Consider the following 10,592-nt stretch of genomic DNA (forward strand, 5'->3'; position numbering starts at 1 on the left):
TGCTGTTTGTCACTTTTTGGTTGGACTGATCATTTGTGATATCAGACCAAGAAAATACTAACATATGGGACTTCAACAGGAGGTCCGAGGCCCCTTGGGGGTCTGGTGTGGTATTACCAGGGGTCCTCTAAGTACTGTTTATATTCAACATCATTTTTGGCATTAATACAAAAAATAAAACTTTTCAGTACATTTTGACACATATACTGGAGGTCCCTGCTCCTCCTCTCTATCCATTAAGTGGTCCTTGACCTGAATATAATTTTGTTAAATAAGAAGATTTCTCCTTTATATACTAGTAATCCAGGCATTGATGCTTTGTTAAATGAGATAAAAACTAAATAAAAAAGTATTAGTTTTTCTATGGTGAATAATAACACTTATATTTCTGCATATTTTATGCATAAAAAATCTGACATGTTTATATTTTATGGTATAAAAGTTAGAATAGTTCATAATATAACTGAACTGCAAGGCTATGGTGCAGTTCATTTGATGCTATAAAGCTTTAAAAAAGCATGAAATATAAATTTCTTATGTAACCATTTTTAAAATTATTTTTCTGATTCATTTCCTTTTTATTCACTCAAGGACAATGTGTTTTAGAAAAAAGCCAGTGAGGGCTGCTTAAGACATGGTTCTCTTTCGAGGGAACTTGCGCTGCATCACCCTAGTCACCTCCGGCGTGAATGTGTATATCAAATTCAACCAATGGTGGGGTGTAATGTCATCGGCGGGGTGACGCAGGAGTCAGGAAGTAAAAAAGCGACCTGAAACGCCCATCGCTAACTGAAATATGCCGAAGCAGGCGTAACAGGGATGCAGGAAGTATGGCAAGGGAGATGCAGAGTCTCGTTCCCTAGTGATGCTTTGGGAATATCTCCGGCGTGAGTGCGTCTGAATGTGTACATATCAAATTCAACCAATGGTGGGGCGTAACCTCACCGACGTGGTGATGCGGCAGCCAGGAAGTATAAAAGGCGACCTGAAATGCCCATCGCTAACTGAAATATGCCAAAGCAGGCGTAACAGGGACGCAGGAGTATGGCAAGGGAGATGCAGCGTCTCATTCCCTAGTGATGCTTTGGGAATATCTCCGGCGTGAGTGCGTCTGAATGTGTACATATCAAATTCAACCAATGGTGGGGCGTAACCTCACCGACGTGGTGATGCGGCAGCCAGGAAGTATAAAAGGCGACCTGAAATGCCCATTGCTAACTGAAATATGCCAAAGCAGGCGTAACAGGGACGCAGGAGTATGGCAAGGGAGATGCAGCGTCTCGTTCCCTAGTGATGCTTTGGGAATATCTCCGGCGTGAGTGCGTCTGAATGTGTACATATCAAATTCAACCAATGGTGGAGCGTAGCCTCACCGACGGGTGATGCGGCAGCCAGGAAGTATAAAAGGCAACCTGAAATGCCCATCGCTAACTGAAATATGCCGAAGCAGGCATAACAGGGATGCAGGAAGTATGGCATGGGAGATGCAGCGTCTCATTCCCTAGTGATGCTATGCCTCCAGCGTGAGTGCATCTGAATGTGTATATCAAATTCAACCAATGGTGGCGCGTAACATCGTCGGCAGGGTGACGCAGGAGTCAGGAAGTAAAAAAGGCGACCTGTAACGCCCATCGCTAACTGAAATATGCCAAAGCAGGCGTAACAGGGATGCAGGAAGTATGGCAAGGGAGACGCAGCGTCTCGTTCCATTCTCAGGGAACCAGAGTTCCATATATGGCATTATGGCATTAAATATGCCCAAGATGGCATATTTAATTGATTTACAAGGATTCAAGGATTTATTTTTATACGCAGTTAAATAAGTATACAATGTGCAGTGAAATGAAATCTTAGTGCTATAGATTGGGTGAAATATTTACAGATAAAACGAAAATATAAAGTTAAAGTAATGTAAGCCTAAAGAAAAGTATAACATACAGTATAGAATAAAAAACAAACATCATCTTTAAAAAAATCATTTATTTTCATGACGATATTTTGTAAATGTCCTACTGTAAATATATATCAAATGTATTTCTCATAAGTAATATGTGTTGCTAAGGACTTTATCTGGACAACTTTAAAGGCAATTTTCTCAATATTTAGATTTTTTGCACCCTCAGATTTCTGATTTTCAAATAGTATCTTGGCCAAATCCCATCCTAACAAACCATACATCAATGGAAAGCTTATTTATTTCATTAAAAAAAAAGGACACTTATGATTATTTGTGGTCCAGGGTCACAAATAAATAGATGAGTACAGTAAAATGTAATGTGCAATGCACTTTAGTGTGCACTTACTGTGTACTGATTAATTTTGTAGACTCTTATCTAAAGTGATTACAAAAAAGGGATGCTTCAGTAAGGTGCAGAAAGTTTGTAGACGTGATCATGTCTATATTGATCTTTGACACAACTGAAATAAAGGACAGAAGCAAAGCAGCAGAATGTTTTATTTCTATGTAACATTTTGTCAGACTTGTGTAATTTGTCAAATCTTTCAGTGTGCTGGTTTTTGTCTTGCAGCAGAGATTTGATAACCTTTCAAACAGAGCGGTTCACAGTGAATGTGTAAATGTCGGAGTGAGAAGAACATTGTCTCGTGTCAGTCAGAGCTTCATGAATCATTCTCACAGCTCCAATTGCCAAACACTTATTCAGGATCAGAATGGCCTTTTATAGCCGTGTGACAGTGAGAAGTGAGAAGCAGTGAATTTTGATCACAGATGATTCTAAATATAAGGTTTAATCTTTGCTCAATTTAGGATATGTTAGCATTATGCAAATTAGCTACATATGGCGCACACAAAATGCTGCCTCTTTGCTTTTCTCCCGGATTTCAGTCGCTTCAGAAGAAACAAGATCAATAAGCACATGATCCTTTCACATGTCTACAAATGTTTTTATACTTTTGCACCACCATCATTTGTAAACCATGTCTAGGAAATAACTATATATCCTGTACAGCTCAATGGTAAAGCATTGCGTTTGCAGTGCAAAAGGTCATGGGTTTGAACCCAGGGAACACACATACTGATAAAAATAAATGTATAGCTTGTTATGCAGTGTAAGTCACTTTGGATAAAAGCATCTACCAAATGCATAAATATAATACATGTAAATGAATGCGAGTAGGCTACCAACCAATGGGCTTGGTTTATAAAAACAAGAATCAACCTCAAAATAATGTTTTTGGGATGCATTTTATTATTAATGACTTTAAAGAAAGCACAAATGCTGTGTAAAAAAACACTGTGTATGTAGATCCAATAAATGTTCTTATTCTTAATGTAGTCTTTAATGTTATTCTGCCCCCTTGCGGCCATAATAGCGCAATCATATATTTGACTTACGTACTTATTTATAAAAAAGCTTATTTTAACATACTTTCCTACAATATAAAAAAATACTGCTTTTTGTGAATTTTATCAAAAAGCTACCTAATTGTTATACATAAACCAGATTAATAAATAAACACAAATTTTAAGATGCTCTACACTGCCATCATTCGGTGCCCACATGAACAAAATACTTCATAATATAGTTAACTGTACAAAGAATCAATAACAACAGTAGTTTATTTCTGATAACAAGAAATAAACTCATAGCTAAAGCGTATCAAAAACTACACTGAGCTAATGTGTCTGTGTAAAATGTATACTATATAATGTATATTCAGATCAGCTGCCAAACCTCCCTTTACATAGTGGTGATCCATGATCGCCACCGCCCCTTGTCTTTAGGAAACAAAAAAACATTTGTTATTTTTGATGAGATATTTGTTCCAGAGTTTAGTTTAGCCACAAGCCAGACCATTAATCAAACAGAGACCGGAAGTTAAGTGCTGTCCAGACAACGTGCATGACATCGCGCATGCGTCAGATGAAACTGTCTAAACTGTAGTGGCACATTATAGTAATTCTTTTTTAATGAAAACTATAGTATATGTTGTAGTATTAACTAATATATTGAATTGATAAGCTGTAATAAATACTTGTGGTACTTTAGTATTTACAATGGTAAGGTTTAAATCCATCTAGAAAGTTTACTATAGTTTACTAAAGCAAATATTGGGATTCTTAAACGTGGATTGATAAACTGATTAAAAAAAAAGAAGAATCTTAATTACATCGTAAAATCCTTTATACCCACAATTTTGATACATCAAACGCCTTTTATTAAAATACATTTTTTGTATCTCTCTTTGAATGCAAAATGTGTCTGCATTTTACTTTGAATAATTTATGAGGGTTGGTTATTTTATGGTTACATTGACGTCTGGCGTCATCTTCTGGACATCACTAAGTACTGCAACTATAAGAAACTGCAAAATAAATAGAATAAATATATTACATACAATATTATTAAATTTAACTTAAAATGTTGTTGCTGTTTTTCGTTCTGTCTCTGAATTTCCTGCGTGTTTAACTTTTACAAAAACACTCAGCTCTGATTTGAGCTCAGCTGAAAGAGTTTAACCCACAAGAGCAGAGAGCGCCACAGGACGCCTTGCAAAAGTGCCTTAACATATTGAACAATATTTCAGGCTTTGTGAACAACACAGACGAGTTAACACAACAAAAAGATTCTTATCACTGAGGTAAGACTGCAATGTTGTTGTAAATTATACTCTGAACGAGGTGAAATGTGAGAAAGCCGCGAGCTCATACAGTGAGAGCGCAGAGTCAGTGTCGAGATTAATTGATGTCAATGGAGAGCACCTGTGCGCAGCTGTCGACTGTCAGTTTTACACGTTTTATAGATATTGTTTTACATTAAAACATTCATAACCATTGATCATATTTAGTAAGGATAAAAGTCGCAGGTGCATCATTGATTTGTAATGAAATGTCGCAGCTGGGATCGGCTGTGCCCTCATCAAACTTACCCGAGGGCCTCCCGGTGTCCAGTTTGGCACTGCTGATCCTGGTTCTGATTCCCTGCGTGGTTCTGCTGCTTCTCATCAACTGTCTGTTTGTGGGCTACAAGCTGTTTCTGTTGACACGGAGGAAGAGAGAGCGCTGCGGGTCCGAAATCTCGCTCGTGCACTCGTCTCTATCCACCCGGCAGAGGGTCACCCGCTTCTCTGACGAACCTCTCTTCGGTCCGCACAGGAAGAACAACTATGTTTCTGTGTCGGAGCCCATGCTGGCGCCACCGATCACGTCGTCCTTGACCTCCTCGGCGGAGAGAAGGGCCACCGGACAGCGCGCCAGGTTTCTGCGCCCGGATGGGGCCACCTACCCCGGGTCAGGATCGCTGCGCGTGCCAAGCTGGAGGACAAGCGCGCCGGTTCTGGTGCAGTCCAGTGATTCGGAGACGGAGCGAATAAACACGGTGCCACCGAACTCACCCGCGATTCGTGTGACTCCGAATGGGGTAAGTTAGGGAGCTATCCAAAATAACACCATTACTCTCTTAAAATTAAGGTTATCCATAAAGAACCTTCAATATGCACAAAACATTAAAGTTTTGTAAACATCACATTTATGTGATCACATATTTGGGGAAAATATAAACCATAATGCACAAATCAGTTCTTTTAATAGTTTTTGTACTAAAAGTGATACTTGTTCTAAGTGACATGATAAACAACAATATTTGATTTTGATGTAAGAATTTGTTTATGGTTAAGATTTAAATAAAAACCATACAAAAATGTAGGCTAGCACAAGGCAAAATCTCACAAAAAGCACAAAAAAAGAAAGGTTGGGACACCATAACTCCAAAAATGTTTAACAGGTGATTTTTCAAACCTAATGGAGCTTTTGGAGCTTTGTTGTATACCGACCTTTCTTTTTTTTGTTATTTGGTGAAAATGTACCCGTGTGCCATTTAGTCATAAAAAGTACAGTGGACCTTTCATCAGTTTTGTGACAAAACATGCAATGTAATTGGGGTGTTTAAAGGTACTGTGTGTAGATTTTAGCAGCATCTAGCGGTAAGATTGCAAATTGCAACAAACAGTTTGGAAACGCTTACCCCTTCCTTTCGAAACCCAAAGAGAAGCTATGGTGGCTGCCAAAGGACAAACACGTCGTTATCTGAAAACATGCAGAAATGCTCTGTAAAGCAATTTACCCATTTAGGCTACTGTAGAAACATGACGGCGCAAAATGGCAACAATACAGTTAAGGTCTTTATACACCACTAATAATAAAGTTATGTAGATTATAAAGCATTTCTGTCAAGAAATCCTTCTAAAAGTTTCATATTGCACCTTTAACTACACTGTTTTCAGTTCTCCGTGCCGATGGTTTCCATGCGTAGAAGCAGCACAATGGACCTGGAGAGCGCTTCTTTGGATAAGATCCATGTGGAGTGCGAGTCGGCCAGCAGTATTCCAGTAGAGAATTCCTGTTATGTGCCTTCATCAAGTCCCTCTGCTGGTGGACCTGGACTCGACAGTGACTTTGGAGCCAGCGCAGGTCAGTGAGTGTGATGTTATTTTCTTGTGAATGATAGTAGGACCATCGCATTATTCTCCGTTCCAAACTATTCAGATTTAGGATATTTCCCACCTCAAGACTGGAAATATTGGGTCTCATTCACAAAGCATGCGTACGCAAAAATTTGTAAATTTGTGCATACGGACGGTTTAACTTAGAAATCATGATTCAACAAAAACTTTTGCACTACAATTTATTTTAAATGTATGCCAAAACGCAAGAACAATTTAGACCACACATGCACAATAATCATGAAAAAGAACCCTATAATATATATCTGCCTTATATATTTTTTCCTTGTTCATGGTTATTGCGTACGTGTGGTCTAAGTTGTTCTTACATTTTTGCATACATTTAAAATAAATTTAAGTGCAAAAGTTTTTGTTGAATCATGATTTGAAAATTAAAACATCTGTACACACATTTTAAGAACAAATTTGTGCATACGAATGCTTTGTGAATGAGAACCATACCCAATTCTCAATCAGGCTAAGTAACATTAAAGGGACACTAAATATGCTCATTTGATTTTTCCCGTTTTGGAATTCATTCAGCTGATCATCCAGATCTGGCGCTACCACTTTTAGCATAGCTTAGCACAATCCATTGAATCTGATTAGACCATTAGCATTGCGCTAAAAAAATAATATAATATATATAAAATAATAAGAGTTTCAATATTTTTCCTATTTAAAACTCTGGTCATTTTAAGCATGTTATTTTTTTAATCAAGTGTTCCCTTAAGATTATTTAATAACTTGAAAAATGATTTTGTAACATCAATACATTACATGTTTCCCGAACAGGCTTTAGATTAATCCAGGATTAGGCCTTAGTTATATAAGGACATTTAAGTAGTTTTTACAAACTAACCTTACAAGAAACATTACTGGTGTACATCTTAAGACAAAAAACACTAATGTACGTTAAGATATATCAGTACAAGTTTTTTTTAAACACAGGTAGCTCAAACATGCATTTTAATCTGGGACTATGGAAAGCCCTGTCCAGGAAACCTCCCCTAAGTGTTAAGACATTATTTCTGTGTTTAGGTAGTAAATATCCTAAATTTTAGTTGTGGACAGTTATGTGCCTGTCTGTAAAATATTCAGCATTGTAAGTAGTAAATTACAAGGCGTCTTGTCATGATGATATGCAAAGTTTTATACTGAATTTAGCATTTGCAGGTACAAAAATTCAGGTAGTTTTACCAAAAAAGGATTTCGTTGCTCCAAAGCATTATGAAGATTTGTGGAAGTCAAAATTGTATTAGTTTGTTTTTCTATACAATGAATCTGAAACCGATTTGTTCTTTTAAATTTTGTTTTCTCCTAATTGTTCACATAGGCGTGTCTTTGCGTATCCTTTCTATGGACAGCGATGGTTTCCCGGGCTCGGCCTGGGCATCCGCTTTGGAATGGGATTACTACGACCCAAGTTATGTCACTCAGAACCACGTTCCCAAACACAGGCACCACGCACCCCCCATCACCAGCAAACAGTACTGGGTCTAGAGTCTGTTCTCCAGAGACGGGAGATCTTAAACATGACTCAATTCAGTCATTTTAATGCTAGACTGTCGGTTAAGCGGAGTCTAGGTTTATTTGATCTGGAATTATGCACTTGAAAAAATATTCACTTGCCGTTTTAACTGCAACACATCAAAATCACATTCAATCAAGAGACGTTCACTGTTTATTTCGAAAACTGCCGGTTTGCTTGCACAAATGTTTACACAAACACTTCAATGTTGTTTTCACTTTTAATCACTTTGGCAGTATTGTTTTCAGCACTTTTAAATGCTTTGTGTTTGTTCTTTTTACATGTTTTGTCACAAATGTTTAAGGTCTTTAGTAAAGGATGTTTATGTCACCATTTTACCACCTACACATTGTATTTATAAAATGTATTTGTGTCTGAATTGAATAAAAACTTTTTTAAATAACAGCCTTGTTTTATTGACACCCAATTTGCACATCCATAGTGGAATACAGCTTGTTTTTAGGAAAACAAGTGATGCAGAATACTCACATACATTATCAAACTTGACCATATCTAGTATAATAAGTTCTACCTGTTAAACAGGTATACACTGATATTAAACCAATACTGTTTTTATAACAGATTATGAACATTGCAAAGTGTGCCTATATGATAAAGAAAAGGCATTCAGACAGACATTTCAATCATCACTTTTATTGGAAACGCAGTTTACGAGGAGCTGGACGCAGCCACTGCTGCCCGGCGAGGCTTGGGCACGGTTCCCTCACGGAATCCATTTCTGAAACAAAGTAAACCAAAACTATTATTCAAAAGCAACAACTACCCATATTATCCACAGCAATGAAACAAGCATGATTTTGTTATAAAATAAACACAGAATAGCTGCACTGGATTACTGAAACATGACATACAGCTCCAGCTTACCTCAGTAAAAAAATTATATCACTGGACAGTCATTTGTTCAGACATTTATTTTTGGACATCATTGGTAAGCCAGTGCTAAAGCTAATCTGCCTAAACTAAATCAAATTCTTTACTTGACAAAATCCTCTCTATTCTGCTACCTTTCTCATGTGCATCATTTAAAAAAAAAATTTACAAAGAAAAATGTGTAAGGCATAACATACATATAAAAATGTAATTTATTTGGAAAAATTGCCTAAACAAGACTCAAACTACTTTAGGACAAAACCTTTTGCGGAAAAATCTGCAAAATTTAGCTTTTAAACATCCGAGCTCACCTGAACCTGCGGAACACAACCTTCATGTGTCTCATGCGACCGGTTCCTGTGGTGCTGCGTCTCTTGGCCTTTGCGCTCCAGTTGTCTACAAATCAAGACCGAATAATCAGACATACGTACAACAATCAGACATCCCACCAGCAGTCTGTGCATGGGTGATTATATAATTGCAGGTACATTTGGTGTCCAAAGTCATTTATAAGCTACTAAGTTAATTTGGTACCCAATGTCATGGATCACAAGATGTTATAGGCCAGAACAAAATAATTTGATGTAAGGATGTTTAATATAGCTCAAAATCCTGATTTCCTGTTGTCCGAATTAGTCGGTGTCAATTCTGTTACAGTGACACTCTGTTACCAAGATGGAGTAACAGTGTTGACCGCATGTAACAGGACTGACAGTCAAACAGAGAGAAAAACACTCTGGATGCGTCCAAAACCACCTACTTCTATACTATATTGGTGGCGAAAAACAGTAGACGAGTAGTATGTCCAAATTCATAGTATTCCAAAAACAGTAGGCGAAAAGTACCCGGATGACCTACTACTTCCAGCAAGATCTTAAAGTGTTCATTCGATGGACCCTTTACTATCCCGTAAGCCACCGGGAGAGGTGTAATCCAACGAAGATGGAGGGGCAATGTTTTATTCAAAATGTCCAAAAGCGGTAACGCAGCTCTATTCAAATGCAACATGGCGGATAGAGTACATCTGAATTCATTCATGCTTCATCTAATTCAGTACCTACTGTCACAGTATGAGATTTCGGACGCAGTCTCTCTTCCCCTCACAGAGACGACTGTCAACACAGTTACTCTACCTTGGTAACAGTTGACAGTAGCAGAAAACAGGAAATCATAGTTTTTAGCTCTCTCTTTACAAAAAAATTGATATTGTTATGGCCTGTAACATCTGGTGATCAGTGACAATGAGAACTAAATTATTATAATAAATAAAAATAACCATTTGCAAAAAGAGGAGATGACTTCGGACACAAAGTACCTTCAATAATATTATGACCCGTATAAAACTCAGGCTTACCTCAGTTTACAATTTATTATCACTGGACAGTCATTTGTTCAGACATTTATTTTTGGACATCACAGGTAAGCGTAAGAATAACAGATATAAACCAAATACATGGAAACAGACTCCATATCACATGCAAACTAAAGCAATGTCCACTGTCGGCGTGGACAGGAATACTCACACTTTCTCTTGCGCTTGGCAGGGTATCCGCACTTTCCGCAGGTGGACTTCTGCAGGTGATAGGCTTTAGATCCGCAGCGACGGCACAAAGTGTGCGTCTTGTTACGACGCTTACCGAAAGACGACGTACCCTTCGTCTGAAAAACAACAAATAAATTACATTAGCGTTAATTATTGTGTTCGTTC

General features: G+C 37.7%; 2 protein-coding genes and 2 non-coding genes across 4 annotated transcripts; 1 reads left to right on the forward strand and 3 right to left on the reverse strand.

Moving 5' to 3' along the window:
- Positions 1-4,653: 4,653 nt before the first annotated feature.
- hwa (huluwa) lies at positions 4,654-8,396 on the forward strand. The gene is made up of 3 exons (XM_055180797.2): positions 4,654-5,381; positions 6,244-6,430; positions 7,799-8,396. Exons 1-3 carry the CDS (start codon positions 4,851-4,853, stop codon positions 7,963-7,965), a joined length of 885 nt encoding a protein of 294 aa, XP_055036772.2. The 5' UTR covers positions 4,654-4,850; the 3' UTR covers positions 7,966-8,396.
- A 235-nt stretch (positions 8,397-8,631) lies between these two features.
- On the reverse strand, positions 8,632-10,558 carry rpl37 (ribosomal protein L37; the record flags this gene model as incomplete). The annotated part of the gene is made up of 3 exons (XM_073871568.1): positions 8,632-8,732; positions 9,196-9,280; positions 10,408-10,558. Coding segments are annotated over 3 exons (306 nt in total), but the record flags the coding sequence as incomplete, so codon positions are not given.
- LOC129424590 (small nucleolar RNA SNORD72) lies at positions 8,872-8,949 on the reverse strand. Its single transcript, XR_008638124.1, has one exon. It is a non-coding gene; the product is annotated as a small nucleolar RNA SNORD72 (small nucleolar RNA).
- Positions 10,232-10,310, reverse strand: LOC129424591 (small nucleolar RNA SNORD72). The gene has a single exon (XR_008638125.1). It is a non-coding gene; the product is annotated as a small nucleolar RNA SNORD72 (small nucleolar RNA).
- Positions 10,559-10,592: the final 34 nt, after the last annotated feature.

The sequence above is a fragment of the Misgurnus anguillicaudatus genome, chromosome 9 (assembly GCF_027580225.2).
Source record: "Misgurnus anguillicaudatus chromosome 9, ASM2758022v2, whole genome shotgun sequence".
NCBI classification, from domain to species: Eukaryota; Metazoa; Chordata; class Actinopteri; order Cypriniformes; family Cobitidae; genus Misgurnus; species Misgurnus anguillicaudatus.

Excerpts from the sequence above, each read along its gene's own strand:
- hwa (XM_055180797.2), top strand. The coding sequence starts at position 4,851 with ATGTCGCAGCTGGGATCGGCTGTGCCCTCATCAAACTTACCCGAGGGC. Across the intron at positions 5,382-6,243 it reads TTCGTGTGACTCCGAATGGG|TTCTCCGTGCCGATGGTTTC; the intron begins GTAAGTTAGGGA and ends CACTGTTTTCAG. Across the intron at positions 6,431-7,798 it reads TGACTTTGGAGCCAGCGCAG|GCGTGTCTTTGCGTATCCTT; the intron begins GTCAGTGAGTGT and ends TTGTTCACATAG.